The sequence below is a fragment of the Cervus elaphus genome, chromosome 6 (genome assembly GCF_910594005.1).
Source record: "Cervus elaphus chromosome 6, mCerEla1.1, whole genome shotgun sequence".
Lineage (NCBI taxonomy): Eukaryota > Metazoa > Chordata > Mammalia > Artiodactyla > Cervidae > Cervus > Cervus elaphus.
In genome coordinates, this window is record NC_057820.1 from 27,108,257 (window position 1) to 27,133,611 (window position 25,355).

Consider the following 25,355-nt stretch of genomic DNA (forward strand, 5'->3'; position numbering starts at 1 on the left):
CAAAATCAAACCAGTCAATTCTAAGGAAAATCAATCCTGAATATTCACTGGAAGGACTGATGCTGAAGCTCCAATACTTTGGTCACCTGATGTAAAAAGCCGACTCATTGGAAAAGACTCATGCTGGGAAAGATTGAGGGCAGGAGGAGAAGGGGCGCTAGAGGATAAGATGGTTGGTTGGCATCTTAGATTCAATGGACATGAGTTTGAGCAAACTCCAGGAAATGGTGAAAGACAGGGAAGCCTGGCGCGCTGCAGTCTATGGGATTGCAAAGAGTTAGACACAACTTAGCAACTGAACAAAAACTCCAGGTTGGATTCAGACCTCCTGGAGATGTGGAATATTATGGGAGTGGGAAAAGAAGAAAAAAATGGCCCCTGGCCTAGGGACAGGCATCTAGGAACAGGGCTCTGGGCAGCCCAACTCAGTGGGTGATAACTCACATCCCACAGGCAGCCAGCCTACAGCGGTGCCACTTTCATTGCTATCTGTTAACCTACACACAAGGCTGTATATTGTGCTTATTTAACTTCTATGCAGAGTACATCATGTGAAATGCTGGAGGAAGCACAAGCTGGAATCAAGATTGCCAGGAAAAATATCAATAACCTCCGATACACAGATGACACCACCCTTATGGCAGAAAGCAAAGAAGAACTAAAGAGCCTCTTGATGAAACTGAAAGAGGAGAGGGAAGAAGTTGGCTTAAAACTCAACATTCAGAAAACTAAGATCATGGCATCCGATCCTGTCACTTCATGGCAAACAGATGGGGGAACAATGGAAACAGTGACAGACTTTATTTTGGGGGGCTCCAAAATCACGCAGATGGTGACTGCAGTCATGAAATTGAAAGACGCTTACTCCTTGGAAGGAAAGCTCTGACCAACCTAGACAGCATATTAAAAAGCAGAGACATTACTTTGTCAACAAAGGTTTGTATAGTCAAAGCTGTATTTTTTCCAGTAGTTATGTATGGATGTGAGAGTTGGACTGTAAAGAAAGCTGAGCACCAAAGAATTGATGCTTTTGAACTGTGGTATTGGAGCAAACTCTGGGAGATGGTGATGGACAGGGAAGCCTGGCGTGCTGCAGTCCATGGGGTCACAAAGAATCGGACACGACTAAGCGACTGAACTGAACCTACATGCTGTTAAACGTTTCCTTGCTCACCTCACAGTGGTTATGAGAAGTGAGTTAACATGTGTGAGAGTTGACTGGGAATAAATGCCTTATAAATGTTTGTTAAACAGATAAAATAGAAATAGCTTTTTTCAACATAACCTAAACACAAACACTATCTGTTATGAATCTCATGATAAAGAAAAAAAAAAGTGATGGGAATGTTCACCTCTCTATTTTTCTTTTTATATTTAAAAAATTTCTGTATTAGTTTTTTCGAAAAGTATGCACAGTTACACTCTACTAGGAGATGTACTTACATGGGATTTGGGTGGGTTTGCTTGTTTACTTTTTGTTGTTACTTTTCAGACCTATCATTGATTTATTTTGTGGCCTTACTTTCAATCACCTCATTTGTTAGAAAGGAGTTTGAATTCAAGATTCTTCACCTTATTTATTGGAAAAGTCTTATTAAAATGAACAACTATCTTTAAAAATATTCTAGTTTTTTTCAGTATGATCCTGAAAGAAAAACCTGGGACATTAAAGGAGTATTAACATTTGTATTGAAAGTGAAAGTTGTTTAGTCTGTCCAACTCTTTACAACCCCATGGACTGTAACCTTCCAGGTTCCTCTGCCCATGGAATTCTCCAGCAAGAATACTAGAGTGGATAGCCATGCCCTCCTCCAGGGGATCTTCCCAACACAGGGACTGAACTCAGGTCTCCCGCATTTGGGGCAGATTCTTTATTGTCTGAGTCATAATATTTGTATTAAGCAATAGAAATGAAAAAACAATATAAAGACTATAAAATATGGTGACAAGCTCAGGAATAATTGAGAATTTGTGTTATTTCTTCCCTTGTTATCAATTATTTTGGGGGATTTCATGGGAAACAGGCCAGGTATACAAAAGTTAGTCTTTAAAAGTTGTAAAATGTGTTGTTTTGTTTTCTAATTATAAGTAATGCAGGCTTAGTTTCTAAGGTTTATAAAAGTCAGAAAGGCATGAAGAGACTATTTTTCCTCTAATCTCTCTTAACTTTTGTCTACAGCACAAAGTTAACAAGTCACTGAAAATTTGCTTTTTTTCTTCAGCAAACATGGTAGCTGACAAGTTGTAAAAGTACACAGGGTTCTGGGTGAATACGAAAGATGCTGTTTAATTTATTTAGTTGTCGCATACCATTGGCAAGTTACTAAGCTCTGTACCCACCTCAAGATGCAGCACAATGATTTGGTGCCAAATTCCAGGCTCTCTTCTAAGAGTTATACAAATATTGACTCATTCAATCTTTCAAGCATCTCTGTGAATGTATTTGTTATTATCTTTGTGGTACTTTTTAAGGTTACAAGTAAGGAAACAAGTGCAAAGAGATTAAGGAACTTCCCCAAATTCATCAGATATTGAAACTTGGGACTCTAACCCAGAGGAAATGACTTTTAACCATTGTGTTACTATAACAATGCTCTGTGATATATGATTTAAAATTGTCAGGGGATTTCCCTGGTGGTTCAGGGGTGAAAATGCCTCACTTCCAATGCAGGGGACATGGCTTCCATCCCTGATTGGGAAACTAGGATCCTGCATGCTGAGTGGTGTGGCCAAAAAAAAGTTATTTAATTAATTAAATAATTTTTTGGACTTCCTTGGTGGTCTAGTGGTTAAGAATATGCCTGTCAATGCAGGGGGCATGGCTTCGACCTCTGGTCCCGTAGGATTCCACATGCTATGGGGTAACTAAGCCTGTGCTCCACAAGAGAAGCCCCTGAAATGAGAAGCCCACACACCACAACTAGAGAGTAGCCTCTTCCCTCTTGTTGCAACTTCAGAAAGTCTGCATGCAGCAATAAAGAATCAGCGCAACGAAAAAAAAAAAAATTCCAGAGAGGAGTGATTTTTAAAAATCTGTTTATAATTCCACTAGCTGAATGTTTCAAATTTACTTATTCTAAAATGCAAACACAGTATATGACAAGACTCCTCCACAGTTTGGTTTCACTAACAGCATAACTGTCTCCTGTGGCGTTGATCTAGCCTGAAATATTTTCTTAAAGTGTCCAATTCTGGTAAAAATAGTAACTTTACCATAGAGAAATCTGGCAAACATTTTCTTATCTAAACAATTATGTTGAAGGTTAATATCATCAGTGTGATGTCATGTGGATATCATGGACTCCCTGATATGATGTGATGAGAAGGGCACGTCATCTCTTTGGTATTCGTTCCAAAAGTTCACGTGGTTTTCAGTCATAAGGAAAACATTTTTCAAACCTAAATTGAGGATTCTTAAATAGCAGACTAGCATTCTCGATAAATTTCAAGATCATGAGCATTGGGAAAGACTGAGAAACTGTCACAGGCCAGAGGAAAACATAGGGATGTGACAACTAAATGCAATGTGGTAACCTGGATTGACTCCTAGGATAAAAAGAGGACAATAAGTGAGAAAACTGTTGAAATTCAAATACATTAGTAGTAGTGTGCCAAAGTCGGTTTCTTAGCTTTGACCAATGTACCACAAGGATGTAAAATGGTACAACAGGGGAAAAATGAATGAAGGGTACCCCAAAGCTGTATTATCTTTGCAACTTTTATAATTCAAAATTGTTTGAAAATCAAAAGGTTAGTTTTAAGCTTATCTTTCTAAATCAAGTTAGAATACCACTATAATGAAATCAGTAGATATGCATACTTTACCTGATAGCTTCCTAGAAAGGAAATTAAATTTTTTGCTGAGTTCATATTTGCTTAAATGTGGAAATCCAGAATATCTGCTGTCCCATTTTGGACGCTTCATCATGTTTCATTGACTTAAAAAGTTTGTCTTCAGCATTAATCATGCTGTCCAAATCTCTCATCTATTTCTTGTAACTGATGAAAACCAGTAAGTGTTTGCTGTAATGGTCTCTGGACCCAACCCAGAACTGACGTAAATGAATATGTTCAGGGAAAGTGGGACTCCAGTTTATCTATAGGAGCTGCCAAAAATAAAGGGGTAAAGCAAGTGAAGCACGTCAAGAGGTAGCCAGCAATTATAAATCATATAGAATTTGACTTCTGGGAATGACAATCAAAATCATTGTTTTTGGAAATGAAGCAAAAAGATTTCTTTTGTGGTTGTTATTATTTTCTCCTTCATATGCCACTTGAATTCATGAGATCCTTATCAACCCAAATACAGAAATATTTATAAGGAAAGGAATGCTTAGTCTAGTACAATAAACAAATTCATTTTCTTGTTTGAACAAGTGCCTCTTTAAGCCAATTAACTTTTGCAAAAGTTGAAGACCAGGTTTTTATGCACAGTCTTTAAACCCGTGAAAGCCATGACTCTTAAATCAATGAAATTAATTTTAAACTGGAAGCTTCAACGGTGACATTCTACCAACCCTGCAGTTGTTATGAACCTTTTGAAACTTACCATTAGTAAAATTCAGAATGCTCACATCTTGGAGGTCCACTGTTCTACCCCAGTCATTGCTGCAGCAACCGGCTGCAAGCAGGTATAAGCTTACATCCCCTCACTTCTGCTCTACTTTCTGCACCAAGGTTTCTTTATCACCGCAATGAAAAAAATCTCTTGCCCAATAGGGAACAGTAGGCAGTCAATAAATATTTTCCCCTTTCTCATGTTTCAGGCAGATATTCTGCATGACTTCTCAAAGGTTCCCCAACAGGATTGAACCCCATTTGCCCACACTCTCCTTTCCTATTTTACTTTTTCAGATTCTCCAGTTCCATACATAAGGAATATTTCCCCAAATAAATCTGCTTACATTGTAGGCTGATGACTCAGGTTCAGCTTTTTGGTGGGAATACCTTGGCTAAGACGCTGCTCCATCCTGAAAACTAACTGCCAGGAAGATAAGGGCAGTGTCACTTTACTCTACCCCTAGCTTGCTGTGAGAACTTATTCCCTCTCAACTTCTGTCTCCGTGTATCCTACAGTGATCTCGTCTGATGTAATGACTCTGGCTCTGGGGGGAGAAAAACAAAGACGTCTGAACATGGCATTAAATTTCTGGATCCATCTGTCTCTACAGGCCAATGACATTAGTGTGTACCAGCATCAAGGTGTAGGGGAGGAGGATGTATCCTGTCTTCTCTTCCTGGTTCTTTGGTTGGCCTAATAATTAAGTTGACATAAGATAGATTAACAGGAGAAAAACAAATTTAATTTAATACATACAGGAGTCCCACAAAAATATGACTCAAAGAAGTGACCAAAACAGGCAGTTTTTTGTCTTTGTTTAGTCATTAAGTCATATCTGACTCTTCGAGGTCCCATGGACTGGAGTAGCCCACTAAGTTCCTCTCCATGAGATCTCCCAGGCAAGAGTACTGGAGTGACTTGCCATTTCCTTCTCCAAGGGATCTTCCCAAGCCTGGGATTGAACCTGAGTCTCTTGTATCAACAAGCAGATTCTTTAGCACTGAGAAACCAGAAAAGCTCAGTTTATAACTTTTAGGCAAAATAAAAACCCATTTGTGAAGAATTGACAAGACAAAGGGGTTTGGGCATGGGGTAGTGTATTAGTGAAGAAGTAGAAGTTTATTTATTCATCTTTCTTGGCCCTGAATTCTCTGTCTCTCATGTCAAGGATGTCCCTTTTTTTCTCCTGGTACAGGAAGGGTACCGTTCACATGGGAAATTTATTTCCTGCTTTCACAAGGGCAAAGGAGGGTCAGAGTGTTCTTCCAGCACCACCTATTTCTTAAGGAACTTTAATTTAAAATAATCAATGTGCCAGTTAATCTCCTAGTCTTGAAAATGCATCAGTTCAATCAAATATATGTCTCATTTTAGGAGGTGGTGATGGCAGCTGGGCTCCCAAAGTTATGTCTATATTGTGTGAGAAAACAGGTTAATTAGTAAGGCATTAATATGGAAACAAAAGAAATAAACAACAGTTATGATTGCAGCAAATTGTAAACCCATCTCTGAGTTTTGACAATAGCCAGTTGAGAATATTTCTAGATGCCAGGCTCAAAGCATCTTCAGATAGATTGGGGAAAGGCAGTGACAACATGACAGATTTCCCTGGTTTACAGTTTGAATGTCAGTGGTGATCTTTCTAAGTGGCACACATAGCAACAGGCACGAAGACTATTTATTTGTGAGCTGTTGTGATTTCTATGAAGTTTATGTCAAGTTATCCAACTTCAGTTCTCATGGCTTTGTATTTTTTTTCTCCCAGTTGTGCCATGAGGCTTTTAGGATCTTACCACCCCAACCAAAGATGGAACTTGGGTCATGGCAGTCAAAGCCCTGAGTCCTAACCACTGGACCACTGGGAAACTCCCTTGCACAGCTTTGGAAAAAGGGCGATTTTATTTCTTAATGATTTCAAGTCATAAGTTTGTGAGAAAAGCTGGAAATGCTAGTTTAGACAGCTGAAGCCAGGTATTGGAGGAAACTATTAATAGAAGAATTCAGGATCCAGTTAGTTCACAGGTAGAAAACAAAATCTCAAAGGTAATTAACAGCTCTAGAATCTAATATCCATAAAGGTGTATCGCTGAAACATAATCTTTCTCTCTGTAAACATTCCACTTTTTTTTATCAAAGATAACAACAATAAGACTTATTTGTTTGCAAAGTAAGTCTAGTCTCAATACATTTGACCTGATTATTACATAAGTTCAGCAAGAGTAGTAATTAGCCATATAGGCTCTTTTATGTTCACTTTGCTGGAACTTTTCATGAGGAATCTCAGACTAGACCTTTAGAAATCCTTTTGAGGCTAGGAAGTCAAGTCAAAGAGTTGCTATCAAGTTTCAATGCCTACTCCTCTTTTATGTAGGTCCCCAAAATATCCTGAGGTTCCTGCACCTGCCAGGGAGTGTCCTTCCTTCAGTTCAGTTCAGTCACTCAGTCATGTCTGACCCCATGGACTGCAGCACGCCAGGCCTCCCTCGATCACCAGCTCCATCACCAGCTCCTGGAGCTTGCTCAAACTCATGTCCGTTGAGTTGGTGATGCCATCCAACCATCTCATCCTTTCTCGTCCCCTTCTCCTCTTGCCTTTGATCTTCCCCAGCTTCAGGGTCTTTTCAAATGAGTCAGTTCTTCCTATCAGGTAGCCAAACTATTGGAGTTTCTGCTTCAGCATCAGTCCTTCCAATGAATATTCAGGACTGATTTCCTTTAGGATGGACTGGTTGGATCTCCTTGCAGTCCAAGGGACTCTCAAGAGTCTTTTCCCACACCACAGTTCAAAAGCATCAATTCTTTGGTGCTCAGCTTTCTTTATAGTCCAACTCTCACATCCATACATGACCACTGGAAAAACCATAGCCTTGACTAGACAGACCTTTGTTGGCAAAGTAATGTCTCTGCTTTTTAATATGCTATCTAGGTTGGTCATAACTTTCCTTCCAAGGAGTAAGCATCTTTTAATTTCATGGCTGCTATCACCATCTGCAGTGATTTTGGAGCCCCCCAAAATAAAGTCGCTCATTGTTTCCATTGTTTCCCTATCTATTTGCCATGCAGTGATGGGACCAGATACCATGATCTTAGTTTTTTGAGGCTGAGTTTTAAGCCAACTTTTTCCCTCTCCTCTTTCATTATCATCAAGAGGCTCTTTGCTTTCTGCCATAGCCATGGTGTCATCTGCATATCTGAGGTTATTGATATTTCTCCTGGCAATCCTGATTCTAGCTTGTGCTTCATCCAGCCCGACATTTTGCACGATGTACTCTGCATATAAGTTAAATAGGCAGGGTGACAATATACAGCCTTGACGTACTCCTTTCCCAATTCCAATTTAGAACTAGGCTGTTGTTCCATGTCTGGTCCTAATTGTTGCTTCTTGACCTGCATACAGATTTTTCAGGAGGCAGGTACCTTACTTACCTGGTAAAGCTGCTATGAACCCTTCAAGAAAGTGCCAGACAGATTTTTCCAAGGAGGTTTATTGGCTCCGTAAAGTCCACCTTATTTTCTTAGAGCTGTCTGGTCATATCTTAGTCTGTGTATGTGTGTGTATGCTAAGTCGCTTCAGTCTTGTCTGACTCTTTGCAATCCGGTGGACTGTGGCCTACCAGGTTCCTCTCTTCATTGGATTCTCTAGGCAAGAATACTGGAGTGGGCTGCTATGCCCTCCTCCAGGGGATATTCCTGACCCAGGGATCTAACTCTTGTCTCTTGTATCTCCTGCATTGGAAGAATCAGAGTAAAAGAGTTAACTGTCTATAGATGACAAAAGACTTAAAAATTACAATGGTTAAAGATCAAATGAAAGTTTATTACGATACAATTGACAAGGGAATTTAGTTATTTCTGTGACACACAATATTTTAGGATAATAAGAATTACAGTAACATTAAATCAGAATGCATCAGATTTTTTGGAATTTCATATAATTACTAGAACAGATATTAACATATTAATAACATTCACCCATATAATATAATCTAAGACATTTTCCATGTAGTTTAATGTACCAAATGAGCCTAATTAATGTAACATCTTTCTCTTATTCTCCTTCTCTATTTTTATAGGAAGAGAAAACAAATCTTTTAACATTTTTCCAGGGGTCCTCTGGAAAATCCCAAGTTAGTTTGAGGTCAAAAAAATTATTTAGAATTTGATTTGAGGAAGTGTGTCAAAAATATGAAAGATTTTGAACACTTGATTAAAAGGAATCATTATGAAACAGTACCTACTTATCCATTTAACCAAAGTAACAATAAAAGATTTCAAAGGCAAATATAGAGGGCTACATAATTCTGAGCAAAACTTAGCTCTTTTACTATTGAGAAGACTTTGTTTACTTAGGTAATCAAAGACCAATGATAAAGATAACATGAAGCATAGGAAATTATTATGAAAAGACACAAATTCTTTGTTTTCTAAGCAGATCAATTTAAAAGATAAAGGAAATTCTTTTATAATATCTTAATAAGAACTGAGTAATAATCAAAGAAAATTGTCCTCTTAACAAATGAAAGAAAATTAAGTTCTAATTTTGCATAAATATGCTATTGATATTAAAGTTTATGTTTAAAACTCTTATAATAAATCCATTTAATCTTACCCAGTTTGATCACACATAAAATTCCTTTCCTAAGATTTCTTTTTTACAAACCTTCTATAACTTTGTACGTTCACTTTAATTTCTCTCTTGTTCTCTTTCCCATTATAAAATAGTCAGCTTTAGGACAAAGTTACTTTATTTTCTTCAACAAAATGCATCATAAGTTTTCATAGCTTTTCTTACCCAAAATACACATCTTATTTTTCCTGTATACAGAAGTGTTTCCTTTATTGTAATATTTCTATTAATAGTAGTTTTAATTATATATATTAATTAGAATTCTTAACATTTAGCTAACTTGATTTCTAGTTAAAACTAAGAAGTAAGCAATTGTGAACTGTTATGTCAGTATAGGTCCATATAGTCAAAGCTATGATTTTTCCAGTAGTCATGTATGGATATGAGAGTTGGACCATAAGCAAAGCTGAGAGTCAAAGAATTTGATGCTTTTGAACTGTGATGTTAGAGAAGATTCCTGAGAGTCCTTTGGATTGTAAGGAAATCTAGCCAGTCAACCCTAAAGGAAATCAATTCTGAATATTCATTGGAGGGACTGATGCTGAGGCTGAAGCTCCAATACTTTGGTCACCTGAGGCAAAGAGCTGACTCATTGGAAAAGACCCTGATGCTGGGAAGGATTGAAGGCAGGAGAAGAATGGGACGATGGAGGATGAGATGGTTGGATGGCATCACTGACTCAATGGATGTGAGTTTGAGCAAGCTCCGGGAGATGGTGAAGGACAGGGAAGCCTGGCATGCTGCCGTCCAAGGGATTACAAAGCGTTGGACATGACTGAGGAACTGAACAACAAAAGCAATACCAGCATTCTTTAGTTTGGCAAATTTGCAAATATGTTTTACATTTTTTTAGTAGGATGCATGTCCTCACAATATAACAATGTTTTAAAATGTAGCAGAAGATATGGTCATTAAAAACTAAATATCTTTAGTTTTTCTGTAATGAGAAGCCAAAAGTGGACAAACTTAGGTTTAATAATCAGTGTTTTTATATTTTATCTTATTTGGAAATGATCTCGATAGTCAGTAAAATTTCATCATTCAATTTAACCTAGCAAAACTTTCTTTTTTTTATTAATTTTTATTGGAGTGCAGTCGCTTTACAATGTTGTGTGAGTTTCTCTGTACAGCAAAGTGAATCATCCATATGTACACATATATCCCCTCTTTTTTGTATTTCCTTCCCATTTAGGCCACCCAAAAGCACTAAGCAGAGTTCCCTGTGCTATATAGTAGGTCCTCATTAATTATCTATTTTATACTTAGTAGTGTGAATATGTCAATTCCAATCTCCCAATTCATCCCACCAGTCCTCCCCCCACACCCAGTATCCATACACCCATTCTCTATGTCTCTCTTTTGGCTTTGCAAATAAGTTCATCTTTATCATTTTTCCAGATGCCACATATAAGCAATATTATATGTTACTTGCTTTTCTCTCTCAGACTTATTTCATTCTGTATGACAGTCTCTAGGTCCCTCCACATCTCTGCAAATTGCACAATTTGATTTCTTTTTTATGGCTGAGTAATATTCCATTTTCTGTTTTTTGTGGTTTTTTTTTTTTTTTCTTTTCTTTCATCTTGTTAAAGGGGTCTTAAGGCTAGTCATTATATTGCACTTCTTCATATCCATTTATAGTATGGTCTCTATAGAGTAAGACAATTGCTTAGGATGAGAGCACTCAAAAAATTCTTTTTTCAAATATGGAAGCTTTTCCAATTCAAAAGATTCATCATCTGGCTATTGATGAGTGGGATATAATAATCTCAATAGAGACTCAGACCAATAACCCTTTATATGGCTTAACCAAGGAAACAAGAGGCATCCCACAATATAGTGGGGAAAAAAAGTTGCAGCCTTCACAAGATCCAGAAAATTAATTCCCAGTTAGCCTAAGAAAGAGAAGGCCTTCCTTGTCACAGGTGGTAAGAACTATGTAGTGAAGGGACTTCCCTGGTGGTCCAGTGGTTAAAAATCTGTCTTGCAATGCAGAGGACAGAGATTCCATCCCCAGTCAGAGACCTAAGATCCCACATACTGAGGGGTAACTAAGACTGTGCACAGCAACTAGAGAGAAACCTGCATGCTTCAACAAAAGACCCGGCATGCCACAGTTAAGACAAGTCACAGCCAAATATATATATATATATATATTAATTGTGTAATGAAAACAGTTTCTCTGGTCATTCATGGGAACGTGAGATGCCTTCAACTATAGATGTGTTAATCTGTGACGGGGGCAAGTGCTACTGGAATGGGACTTTTCCAGTACTTGACAAAGCAATGAAGATTGAGACAACAAAGGCCGCTTATGGACTGGGACACCTTAAGACAAGCTCCTCACAGCTAGAATGGCCAGACGAAGAGAATGCTGCTTGTGACTTCATGTCGTAGAATCCCAGTCTGGGATGCACACTGGTATATGTACCTTCTGGATGGCAGAGGTCAGAGACCACACTCTCCATGGTCACAAAGCCACGTTCTCTGGCAAGAAGAAGAACAAAATGAAAGGAAAACCTCATTGCTTTTTACATAGGGGACCCACAGCAAATTTGCCTAAATAGATGCTAGTCTGCTGAGCACTATGAACTCATTACAGTTCTATTCTATTCATTGCATTTTTCTCTTCACTGCATTTATCCCATCTATTCATTTATCTCTTCAACATTTGTCTTTCACTAATAAGTATATGTATGATCAGTTATGTCTGACTCTTTCATGATCCCATGGACTGCAGCCTGAAGCTCCTCTGTCTGTGAAATTTTCTAAAAGAGAAAACTGGAGTGGGTTGCCATTTCCTCCTCCAGGGAATCTTCCCAACCCAGAGATCCAACCCATGTCTCTTGCATCTCCTGCATTGGCAAGCATGTTCTTTACCAACAGTACCCCCTAGGAACTAAACTAGGTTCTAAGTTAGTTTGCAAAGAGGAGGAAAACAAACAAACAAACAAAAAAAAAAAACCAAAAGCAGACACTCCCACTACCAAAAACAGTACTCTCCCACTACCAAACTCAGTCTTTGGGAGTATAACAAAGAGTTGCCTGGGGGTCTGTGATAGTTAGCACTGTATAGAGCTTTATAGGAACTCAGAGGAGGGAGTATCTGACTCCCCTTATTTTCTTTAATATTTATTTATTTACTTTGTTGTGCCAGATCTTTGTTGTAACCTGGAGTTTATCATCAAGGCAGGGATGCATAGAGAGCAGGAGGACAGGCATGGCCTAGACACCAGTCACTCAGGAGCCATTTCAAGTGACCTCTGCATCAGAAATCTCACAGTTCATTTAAGTGTTTACCTTGGCCCTGGATACAGATCACATTGTGGGGACCACTGTTTCACATGCTCCCATGCTGGGATCTGTGCTCTCCAATAAAACTCTCATACCTTTTTCTCTTTCTATCCCCATCTCCAACGTGAGTAGGGTCCATGCTAATACTAAACCTTCAGTAAATGTTTGCTAAAATAATGCATGAACAAAAGGTTTCAGGCCACTATCCCTGAGAGCAGGACACCAGGAAACTGTCCTTAAATGATTGCAACAGCCTAGATGTTCTTACTTGCTTTTGCCTGTTTTGTTCACTCAGCATTTGACCACTCAGCCTTTGAGTTTCACCACTCTGGACATTTGGCAAACCAGGATGGGCCAAAGTTTGTATTCCAGGGAAAGAGCTGGGGCAGCCAGAGAAATGAGTCTGAACCAAAGACTGAAGAAAGTCCTGAGCCCACGGTCTGCCATCAAGTCCAAAGAACACAAGTAAGACCCATCAGTATGTTCAAAGTCAGAGGGCCTGAGCTACTCAGATCTGGAACAAAATGGGAGCAATGTCAAGAATATAGCAAAAAGACTTCCCTGGCAGTGCAGTGGTTAAGATTCCATGTTCCAGAGGTGGAGGGGCATGGGTTCTCCTGGTCAGGGAAGATCCCTCATGAAGCACAGTATGACCAAAAAAAAAAAAAAAAAAAGAATACAGCAAGGGAGGTCCTGATTAATTGCTGCAAATGGAAGTGGAGTATGCTTGGCCTTTATGGACCATTGGCCTGATGGTAAATGGGAGGATCCAGGTACTTAAAATTACAAGGTCTGGGAAGGAAGTGAGTGGATAATAGCTATTTATTCCATGTACTTTCTTGTACAATTTGTTTATAAGATGGTGATAGGTGTAGTAGGAGATGTAAAGCTGGATAAAGTCCAACTTCTATCATAAAATTCTTTTTATAGCTTGTCTATTTTCTTCTGCAATGGTTCAGTTCAGTTCAATTCAATCACTCAGTCGTTTATGACTCTTTGCAACCCCATGGACTGCAGCATGCCAGGCCTCCCTGTCCATCACCAACTCCCGGAGCTTATTCAAACTCATGTCCATTGAGTCAGTGATGCCATCCAACCATCTCATCCTCTGTCATCCCCTCCTCCTCCTGCCTTCAATCTTTCCCAGCATCAGGGTATTTTCCAAGGAGTGAATTCTTGGCATCAGGTGGCCCAAGTATTGGAGTTTCAGCTTTAGCATCAGTCCTCCAATGAATACTCAGGACTGATCTCCTTTAGGATGGACTGGTTGGATATCCTTGCAGTCCAAGGGACCCTTAAGAGTCTTCTCCAACACCACAGTTCAAAAGCATCAATTCTTCAGTGCTCAGCTTTCTTCACAGTCCAATTCTCACATCCATACATGACTACTGGAAAAACAATAGCCTTGACTAGATGGACTTTTGTTGGCAAAGTAATGTCTCTGCTTTTTAATATGCTGTCTAGTTTGGTCATAGCTTTTCTTCCAAGGAGCAAGTGTCTTTTAATTTCATGGCTGCTATCACCATCTGCAGTGATTTTGGAGCCCAGAAAAATAAAATCTATCACTTTTTATACTATCTCCCCATCTATTTGCCCTGCAGTGATGGAACTAGATGCCATGATCTTAGTTTTCTGAATGCTGAGTTTTAAGCCAGCTTTTTCACTCTCCTCTTTCACTTTCATCAATGGACTCTTTAGTTCTTCTTCTCTTTCTGCCATAAGTGTGGTGTCATCTACATATCTGAGGTTATTGGTATTTCTCCCGGCAATCTTGATCCCAGCTTATGCTTCATCCAGCCCAGTGTTTCTCATGATGTACTCTGCATATAAGTTAAATAACCAGGGTGACAATATACAGCCTTGAGTACTCCTTTCCTGATATGGAACCAGTCTGTTGTTCCATGTCCAGTTCTAACTGTTGCCTTCTGACCCACATACAGATTTCTCAAGAGGCAGGTCAGGTGGTCTGGTATTCCTATCTCTTTAAGACTTTTCCAGAGTTTGTTTTGGTCCACAGTCAAAGTCTGCAATGGTAGATCATTAATTTTTCTGTCAGTGGCATGATTATCTGATGTTATGATCAGTCTATAAATATTTAAAATGATTCGTTAACACTGAAAACTATTCAATATATTAACTTTTGGCAGGGTTTTTTTTTTTTTTTTGAGGTTTATTGGTTTTTAAGACTGCTTTTGTAAATTTCTTTTTATCTCTATTTTCTTAAAATTGTTTCCTGAGCTTTCTGAAAGTAGTACTCACTAAATAAATGACAATAGGATTGCCAAAATTGCAAAAGAATAAGGAAATGAGAAAACTTTTCTTAGAAAGAATCACATAACAAATTTATTTTGGAAATGAAACCATCATTATGACATTAAGGTATTAATGGGAACAAAACTTAGGAAGTCAGAAGATGAACATAAATAAGTTGCAAAAGAAAATAGCACGCATAGCAAAAAGATTTCAACTAGGAAAATTATGACTCATCATAAAAATTTGACATTGAGAATAATGTCCATGGTATTTTCCAGTGTTCATTATTTTCCAATTTTTTAGCCAGAAATATTTTTGCTTTTATTTTTCCTTTCCAGGCTTCTTCCATATACTCAGGTAATCTTGGAGACAGAGGATTCTGAATGATACTTATTTCAAAGAGGTGACTCTGCTACTGTATGATCTAGCTAGTTCATTGACTGACATTTCTGAAGTGGTTGACTGTATTAAAGAAATATGAGACCCAACTAGGTATGGTGGAAATTATGGCCGATGTAGAGAAAGTATGGCTTTGCTGCATTTTAAATATGTGTATATTACATATATGTATGTTACATATGTTCATGTTATGCATCAAATGTGAATATTGACAGTCAACAATGTCTAATGAGCACATATCATAGCATCTGTGTGTTATTGAACCATGTAGATGGACAGATGAGGGGAACTCTTAACAGATTCTCTAATAGTTATAAATGCGACTAACAAAAAAATTTTATAAATCATTTACTGGGCAAATGCATGAGTGTGTTATGATGTCTGTGGATAGTTTGGTGAAATCTCTGAGGTTAACAAGGTCAGGAGTTGGGAAGAGAGTCTTTAACATTCAGCCAATTCTCTACTGGCAAGGTGCCTTGTCCAGCTCCCAGCAGCACCATTACACAGTAGTACTAACTGCGTTATTTCCTCCATGTAATTAATATCTGACAATCATTTATTTAGCACCAACACAGTGAGGCATTTTTCTGGAAGTGGGAATGAAGAGAGGTTAATAGGCATGATCCTTACTCCTTAATCTAAAAAAGGAAAACAGATAAATAATCACAGTGCAGTCTGGTTGTAATTCTAATGGGAGTGTACATAAATTGCTTTAGTCCTTTATGCCCAGAAGATCCTATCATCATCCCTAGAATTACCAGAAAAAGATGACTCTTTCCCCAAACAGCTGATAAGTAACAGCTGATTGTCCCCACGCAGCTCATTTACCGCCCTCATTTCAAGTTTACTACCTTACCACAGCACAGGCTGGTAATTCCATAATCTCTTTGTTATGTCTGCCTCAGCAAAGAAATAAATATCTGACAAGGTTATATCCAAAGTTTATTCCTTCACCTTGCTTTCTTTACTAAATAGACAGTTAAGCCAGATTCCCAATCATCAGATGGCCTGTGGATTTTATAATCTTGTAGATATGTTGGTTGATAAACATTGTAGTTTTATTATTTGATTCTCTTTCTCTTTTAGTTGTTACCATGAAGGGAAAATACAACTTGTGCCTATCATGTTAACAGGTTATCTGCAGTCAAATTTGGGGTTATGGTTCTTTAGCAGGGGGCTGGGGGGCAGTTACAGCTTGTTGACCACATGCTTAATGGGTTGCTTCTTAGTTCAAGGATTATGGCCACCACTCTGCAAATGATATGTGCTCTGGGGGTAAAATTCCAAAGAAAGGGAAGAAAAGTAGCTTTTACTTATTAAGTTCCCATTTTGACTCAGGCCTGGGATAGTTTCTATTATAAGTGAGATTTGACCCTTTCCAGAGTCCTGTGGGGTGGACATTACTGCCCTTGTTTGGCAGATGAGAAGACTGAGGAGATTCGGGGTCACACAGAGTCAAAAGATGTAACCCAGACTGTCTTATTCAGAAGCTTGCTGGGTTAAAACCATCAACCACAAGGATAAAAGAAGAATCACACAGGATGAAGAAATAAATATGAAACCACTAATTAAATTCAGTGAATGTCTTTGCTTCTTTCCCAACATGTTCTAGAAAGCAGGTACTTTTGGCCCTCAATTCAGTTTGCATTAGACCCCTAAACCAAGATGCATGTGGCTGAAGCAGAATGGGCAAGGAATATAAGTAGAAGCTGTAAAGGACATAGAATCTCTACAATCAGAAAATGACTTACTTGGTGTTAATCTTCCCCTCAAATACTGGCATTCTCATAGGCTTCTCTGGTGGATCAGATGGTAAAGTGTCTGCCTGCAATGCAGGAGACCCATGTTTGATCCCTGGGTTGGTAAGATCCCATGGAGAAGGGATGCAACCCACTCCAACATCCTTGCCTGGAGAATTCCCTAGACAAAGGAGCCTAGCGGGCTACAGTCCATGCGGTTGCAAAGAGTCAGACATGACTGAATGACTAGACTAATACTTTCACTTTCATGGCATTCCCAAAGACTTCATTACCAGATCAGACCTGCAGACAGAGATTGAAGGCAGACAAGGCAAGGAGATTTAACAGTCCTGCTGATTCTGAGCTTTCTTGACCCTACTGACTTGCCAAGCATCTTGAGAAGCACAAATTAGAGTGTGGAATGTTAAAACTTGACTGTTTAATCAAAGATCTAAACAATGTTTTTAAACTACAAGCTATGATCCATCACTGGATTATGAAATCACTTTATAGACTTGTGATCAACATTTTTTTAAGTAGATAAAATAGGATAGGGATTTGAAAGAGCAAGACATAACGGGGCCCTCCAAAGTACAGATCCTTTCTGTGCCCCTGATTCTTGTTTGTAGGATATAGGTTTCATTCAGCCTCCGAGACCTTCCCTAAGTTCCAAAGGTCAGATTCAAACAAGTGTTTATGGGGATGGGAGAGGATGCAGAAACAAAGGAGGAGCAGTCAAGAAACAATAGTGCAGTCATGGGGGAGGGTCCCTGTTCCTCTTCAAGTAATATATATATATAAATAACCTTTGAGTTCTGCGGGAACTAAGGCCCCCACCCAGGCAGAGGATGGTAACTTCACACCGAACACAAGATTCCTGGAACACCACCATGCTAACTCACCACTGACCAATCGGAAGAAAGTCTGCACACAGGGGAAGATAATAAAGACTTTGACCCCCTTCCTCAAATGATATTCCTCCTCCCTTCAGAATCTTCAGAGCTGGTTTTTGAACACAAGTTCACCTTCTCCGCAGGTTGCCAGACTCTTGAATGAAGCAACCTTTCCTTTTCCAACCAACACTCGACTCTCAAATATTGGCTTTTGAGCAGTAAGCAGCCAAACCTGAGTTTAGTGAAGTACCTGTACGCAGGTCAGGAAGCAACAGTTAGAACTGGACTGGAACAACAGATTGGTTCCAAATAGGAAAAGGAGTACGTCAAGGCTGTATATTGTCACCCTGCTTATTTAACTTATATGCAGAGTACATTATGAGAAACGCTGGACTGGATGAAGCACAAGCTGGAATCAAGATTGCCAGGAGAAATATCAATAACCTCAGATATGCAGATGACACCACCCTTACGGCAGAAAGTGAAGAGGAACTAAAAAGCCTCTTGATGAAAGTGAAAGAGGAGAGTGAAAAAGTTGGCTTAAAGCTCAACATTCAGAAAATTAAGATCGTGGCATCTGGTCCAATCACCTCATGGGAAATAGATGGGGAGAGAGTGGAAATAGTGTCAGACTTTATTTTTGGGGGCTCCAAAATCACTGCAGATGGTGACTGTAGCCATGAAATTAAAAGATGCTTACTCCTTGGAAGGAAAGTTATGACCAACCTAGATAGCATATTAAAAAACAGAGACATTACTTTGCCAACAAAGGCCCATCTGGTCAAGGCTATGGTTTTTCCAGTGGTCATGTATGGATGTGAGAGTTGGACTGTGAAGAAAGCTGAGCACCGAAAAATTGATGCTTTTGAACTGTGGTGTTGGAGAAGACTCTTGAGAGTCCTTTGGACTGCAAGGAGATCCAACCAGTCCATCCTGAAGGAGATAAGTCCTAGGTGTTCATTGGAAGGACTGATGCTGAAGCTGAAACTCCAATACTTTGGCCACCTGATGTGAAGAGTTGACTCATTGGAAAAGACCCTTATGCTGGGAGGGATTGGGGGCAGGAGGAGAAGGGGACGACAGAGGACGAGATGGCTGGATGGCATCACCGACTCAATGGGCATGAGTTTGAGTAAACTCCGGGAGTTTGTGATGGACAGGGAGGCCTGACGTGCTGCAATTCACGGGGTCACAGAGTCGGACACGACTGAGCAACTGAACTGAGCTGATAGAAAATAAAACGTCAAAATACAATACTCGTACAAAACAAGTATAAGTATTGTAATGTAAACTTATTTTAGGAACATGTGTCTAACACTGAGTACATACATACACAGTCTGCATGTATGTATATATAGTGAAAGTGAAAGTGCTAGTCACTTGGTTGTGTCCTCCTCTTTGCACACCCATGGACTGCAGCCCTGTCCTCTGTGCATGGAATACTTCAGGCAAGAATACTGGAATGGGTTGCCATTCTCTTCTCTGGGGATCCCCCTGACCCAAGAATGGAACCCAGGTCTCCCGCTTTGCAGGCAGACTCTTTACCTATTGTCTGAGCCACAAGGGTTGCCCCACTTATATATAAATGGATGCCAGATCACATAGGTTTATTATTTCCCTGGCCATGTAAAAACTTATTTTATTACCCCAAATTGAAATAAGAATACTTCCTAACAAATTTCAACATGATGAAGTAATAACTGTGTTCCTTTTATGATTGTGTACAATAGTATTTTACTGAAAATTAGCATTTTACCTCATAACAATATCAAATAACTAATATTTTGAAAAATAGAAAGAACATCTTTGAGTAGTGAAATTACATTAAAAAATTTTTTTCTCTTTATTTCCTCTGTATTTCTATGTTATCTACAGTGGGCATGCATTCATTGCCTTTTATAATGATAAAAAATATGAGGATGTCTCTATAACCAACTAAGACCTCAATACTCCATGCACTCAAAAGGAAGTATTTTTCACCACAAAGGCCTTAAAAGGGAAAAAAAATACAAAAGACTATCCCAGAGCAAAATACCCTTTGGTGGTTTTGTTTGTTGATAGGGTCTATGACTGTAGTAAGTGCTTAGTTTGTGACATTTTCTGCTGACTAATTCCTGTCAGAAAAAAAAGAAAGAAAGAAAGAAAAAAGTTCAAGTCTATTCACTCTTTATCACTCCATGAATGTTTGAAGAGCAGGCAGCTACAGTAAATTGTTACCTGATTGAGACTTCCTTCCAGGAAAGCCCTCTCAGCACCATTGCTGATAAAGGCGGCAGCTTGAAAGTATTCTCAGGCTGGTTAGCCATGATAATTCTGAAGGGAGGATTTACAAGGCCCCAGCACTGGAGGCCTTTGTAAAATTTGTTTTGGTCCTTTGGCCCTTTGAGTCATACTTAGGAATTACTGAATCCAACTATATATGTTTTTTGAAGCAGGCAGTAAAAGAAAAACAGGCAAAAAAAAAAGTATTTTACCATGAACACCTCATTTGCAGTGTATTCTCTCCCAAAGTTCATTTAGCTTGAGAAACATGTTGCTCTTACAACTGTTTTGTTTGTTTGTTTTTGATAATTATCACCAAGAATCACTCTGTTAAATGCCTTACTCAGCACTCCAAGCTGACTGGAATTGTGTGTTAAGATCAATATTGAGAGAAATAATTATAGTTATTTATAATAGTTGCTAATTTTTAAGTACAGACTATATAAGAGGAGTTATGCCAAGTGTTCACATACATCATCTATTTAGTCCCCACAATAATCTATGAATTGACATTCATCCCCATTTCATAAATGAGGAAACTAAGGCATAGAGGGGAAATGAGTATAGCACATCCTTGTGGACCATGCTAAGGACTTTGGACCTTGAAGATAATTTGGGTGAAGGTGTACAAGGTGGACCAAAAGTGAAAAGCACCAAATGAGTGAAACTAGTTGGAAGAGACTAGTGAAACTAGTCTCCCTGTGGAGACTCTAGTTCTGCCGAATGATAAACATGCTGAGGACCTAATGGTCATGTGTCTTTTTATTTTGTCATCTTGTGACATTTCATTCTTCCTTTTTCCCCTTGTCAAATACCTATACCACCTCCAAGAGCTGGTTTTGGGGTCAGTTCCTCTCAGAAAAATATGCTTCTGTGAGAGGCAGCCCACCAGAAAGCAAGAGCACAGAGTTGGAAGTCTGACCTGCTCAGCCTTCAGCAAAGTCGTCTTGAGAGACTCAGTCTTTCTGAGACTATTACCACAACTCTACAATGGGAATAATATTACCTAGCATGCAAAGTGGATATGGAAATTTAGAGGATTCTCTGAAATACTTTATAAACCTCTGTAAACAGTATCTATTTGTGCTAAATTGCTTCAGTCGTGTCTGACTCTTTGCGAGCCGGTAGCCTGCCAGGCTCCTCTGTCCATAGGCTTCTCCGGGCAAGAATATGGAGTGGGTTGCCATGCCCTCCTCCAGGGGATCTTCCCAACCCAGGGATTGAACCCAAGTCTCTTGCTTCTCCTGAATTGGCAGGTGGGTTCTTTACCCCTTGCGCCACCTAGGAAGCCCAGGGTCTGTTTAAGGAGTTTGATATTTCAAAGCCTCCTCACTTCCCCCACCTCAAGAAGACTGAATGGGGCATTCTCCATTTTCTCTTAGCGGTCTAAGCCTGCCTCTTAGCTCAAACACTGCCTGCCACCTTAGGCTGAAATGGCATTAGGTCATGGGTAAAGGTCTGTAGCTTTCTCCTGCTTCAACCAATGCTGCTTCCTTGCCCATTATGGTAGGATTTCCATATCCTAACATCTAGAACCTTGTGAACATGTCACCTTATAGAGCAAAAAAAAAAAATATTTCACAGGGTCCTTTCAAGAGGCAAGCAGGGTGTAAGTAGAAGGGTCAGAGGGGACAATAAAAGCAGAAGTTCGAGTGATGTAGTTTGAAGACAGAGGTAGGTGCCAGGAGTTGTGGAATGTAGGTGTCTTCTTGAAGCTGAGAAAGTCGAGGAAATGGATTGTTGCCTAGAACCTCCAGAAGGAATTTAGCTCTGAGGACACTTTCCCATTAGCCTGTAAGCCCCATTTTTGGCTTGTGACATCTAGAACTGTATGATAACAAATCCGTGTTGTTTAAACTAGAGTCTTTTTGGTACTTTGTTACAGAAGCAAGGTAACTTGCTTCTGTAATGCACCCATTATATTGCATACATGGGTGCAAGGTAATGCACCCATCTTTCAACACCATCTTTTCTTCCCTTAGTATAGTAGTGTCTTCTCAAAGAATAAATGAAAATACCATCTGTATCTCTCTTAATTTCCACAACTGTTTAACACACAACCTCAATACCTCCAATATGACTCATGGGCCAGTGACAAACTGCAAGTAAGGTTTTGCTGAACCTGCGAATATTTAGGAAAATGTCTATTAAAAACATTTTCCTGCTCAGAGCAAAACTCGTGGTATCTAAATGGAGTGTAATAAGAACCAGTTCTGTAAGCTTGCCAGATGTGGGATTTATTACGAGTATTAACATGAGCACAAGAACTGATTTTCTTTTTTTGGGCCATGCCCCACGACAGGTGGGATCTTAGTTTCCTGACCCAGGGTTGAACTAGTGCCTCCTGCATTGGAAGTGTGGAGTTTTAACCACTGGGTTCCGAGGGAAGACCCCAAGAACTGTTTTTAGCATTTCATTTTTGTGAAATGTCAACATTATCAAAGGACCAATAATGAGTAAAATATTTTAATGTCATGCTCTGGAATATATTTCCATTAAGTAGTAGGGAATTCTAGTTTCATTTTTATCAATTTTCTATCCTCGGGTGCAGTTTAAATTTTAAGGAGATAAAAGCAGAGTCCACGATATTTAATTTTTTTTAGACGTGCAGCCCAGAAAGTTTAAGTGCAATTATTATTTATTGGTAAAGTTAATGTGACATTAATAAGCAAATAAGTAGTTATTAAGAAATATAATCACAGAAATATGCAAATTATATCAGCCAACATATATTAAGTAAAACCAGTTTTTATTAAACCAAATCTTTTCAAAATATATTTTTGCTTAAAATTCTGGAGATTTTTCTTCATATGAAATTGTGATATGTCAACGTTATTTCTTTGCTTTATTGAGGCATACTGACTATCAAAACTTCATTGCTTTTATTTTTGTAGAGTTTCAAGGATAATAAAAACATCAGATGATTTGTTTTCCAAAAGTAGATTGAAAATTTTTAAAAAAAGAACATTTTCTATAGCAAAAGTAGAGATTTAGGCAGCTAACTCTTCAAAAGCCTCTTGATGATTTTCTTATACAGAGGATTCTGTTGGTCCAGGCAAATTTTCCTCCCCGTCTTCAGCGTAGCTCTGCCAGAGAAAGAAGAGGGGTGCGTTTCAGTCCTCGGGGTTTGGATTTAGAATTAGGCTGGCGGGGAGGCGGCAGGGCTTAGAGGGATGGTGGGCAAGGGGGGAGCAGAGGGTGGGCACGAAAGCAGCAAATTCCAGGACTCACATCAGTTGGGGGCTGGGGCAGTGAAGCCCGGCCCCGATCACTTCCAGGCTGGAGATGTGCCTGGGGTGAATCCCCGAAGTGGTCTTCAGGCACACGCATTGCAGATCCTCCTCTCCACCTTCAGAGTCCACTGGGGGCGGGACAAAGGTGGCAGGGAATGACGACTCTGTGAATAGTCAGAGAGACCTCGGGGATCTTCTCACTGCCTTGGACCTTCATTTCCTCATCCACAAACCACATCCCTCTGAAAGAGCATTGCCGGCTAGGTGATCAAGCGCAGCCGGCAGCAGGTGGCACCGCGCCGGCACACGGAGCGAACGCTCGGGAAATCCTAGCTGGGGTCCGGAGATTACGGACTCCGTTCCCGGGACTTCCCGGCCTCTCTGCAGCCCCGACCTCTCCCCGCCCTGCTTCCGTCAGCGCTCACCTTGGGCGAGGGCGATGGCCGGCAGGAGCAGCAGCCCCAGGAGAAGCAGCCCCGGGCTGGACCGCGGGCGGGAGGCGCGGGATCCGACTGCCGGGTTCATCGCTCTCAGGAGTGCCCGCCGGAGCCGAGAGCCAGCGCGCGGGCAGCAGGACTGGGGCTCCGCAGACTCGTGGTTCCCCACCCTCTCCAGACCCATTTTATCCCCGCCGTCCGTCCGCTTCTTCGGAAGCTTGGGGTGGAGGATGGGGAACCGCGGTGCGGAAACGGACACTTCTGCAGAACTGGGCTCTGGGCAGACAAGATTAGGGGAGAAAAAAAGAAAAAAACCCAGAGATCCGCAGTCTTACTGGGAGCTGGTGGCAGGATCCAACCCCCACCTTGAATTCACATCCATTGGTACAGTTAGAAACAGTACTTCAACCTTATAAAAATGTCTTTATTATTCATTTATTTATTGGCTGTGCTAGATCTTCCCTTGCTATGTAGGGGCTTTCGCCAATTGCAAGCAGGGGCTACTCTTCCTTGCAGGTCTGGGGGAACCTCTCATTACAGTGGCTTCTCTTGTTGGAAAGCACCAGCCCTAGACACAGGGGCTTGAGTAGTTGCAGTGCGTTGTGGGTAGTTGCCCTGCAGCATGTGGAATCTTCCTGGATCATGGGTCGAACCTGTAACCCCCTGCATTGGCAGGTGGATTCTTAACTGCTGGATCACCAGGGAAGTCCCTAAAAGTGTCTGTTGTCTTTGTTATGTGCAATAGTAGACTCACTCTGCAGTCACTGTTTCACAATTTGTGAGCAGCAGTTTCTGTTTCCTTCTCCCAACTGCCTCCTCACTGCCTCAAGAACTGCTCCTTCACTTCTGTTTCTTGTGGATGACCATTGAGTTGAAACTGGCAGCTGTGTGTCTTCAAGATGTGCGTTTTGTTCTGCTGCTAAAAAGTTGACTTGGGTCTCTAGGTGAGGACTTGGTTCCAGAAGTTAGGTGAATGTGGAAAGCTTCCTCAGTCTCTTGAATGGGATCTCCCCAGCTCTATCAACCATCAACCAACACATCCTAGGAAGCAAAATCTGTTGTCCTCATAAGTCCTCTCATTCTAAGAAGAATTGTAACATGAATATTTGGATGCATTCTTTCTGTAAGAACTTTACTGCCCAGGTATTTCTTCATTTTGCTCACCCTGGAAGAGAGACCAAGGAGAGAGATCAGGTCTTCCAGCCCCTGCTGCCACCAGGGGACAGGGTGAGGTGGGCTGCACCATTGGCAGGAACAGTGGTGATCTCAGGAGGACACAGAGCCTCTGGGAGCTCACTGTGGAAAAGATGCACCAGAATCCTGCACAAAAACGTTCAGGGATCAATGTGGACTGATCTCTGCTGGCCTCAGAAGTAGGGTTTCAGTTCCCGGCCAGAGATTAATGTCTGGTGGTGGTGGGGAGAGCACCAAATATTAGCCACTAGACAGGTGGTCAGTGACAAGGCACTGGCTTTTCAGCTTTGCACAAAAAAATTTCCACAAAGAAGAAAAGTAGTGAAACAAGTGAAGTGTTTCTTAGGAGGAAAAAAAAAGAGTAGAGAATGTGTGGATAGACACACAGATGGACTCAATGAGAGAGTCTTGCTCTCATGGTAGTTTAAATCACTTACACAGGGCATTTCTTCCAGTTTTCTTT

General features: G+C 40.2%; 1 protein-coding gene across 1 annotated transcript; it reads right to left on the bottom strand.

Moving 5' to 3' along the window:
- Nucleotides 1–22,760: 22,760 nt before the first annotated feature.
- Nucleotides 22,761–23,950, bottom strand: LOC122696170 (platelet factor 4-like). Its single transcript, XM_043905850.1, has 3 exons — nt 23,687–23,950; nt 23,260–23,425; nt 22,761–23,114 (listed from the first exon to the last, which is right to left on the bottom strand). The coding sequence occupies exons 1-3, from the start codon at nt 23,880–23,882 to the stop codon at nt 23,027–23,029; spliced, it is 450 nt and encodes a 149-aa protein (XP_043761785.1). The 5' UTR covers nt 23,883–23,950; the 3' UTR covers nt 22,761–23,026.
- Between the last annotated feature and the right edge of the window lie 1,405 nt (nt 23,951–25,355).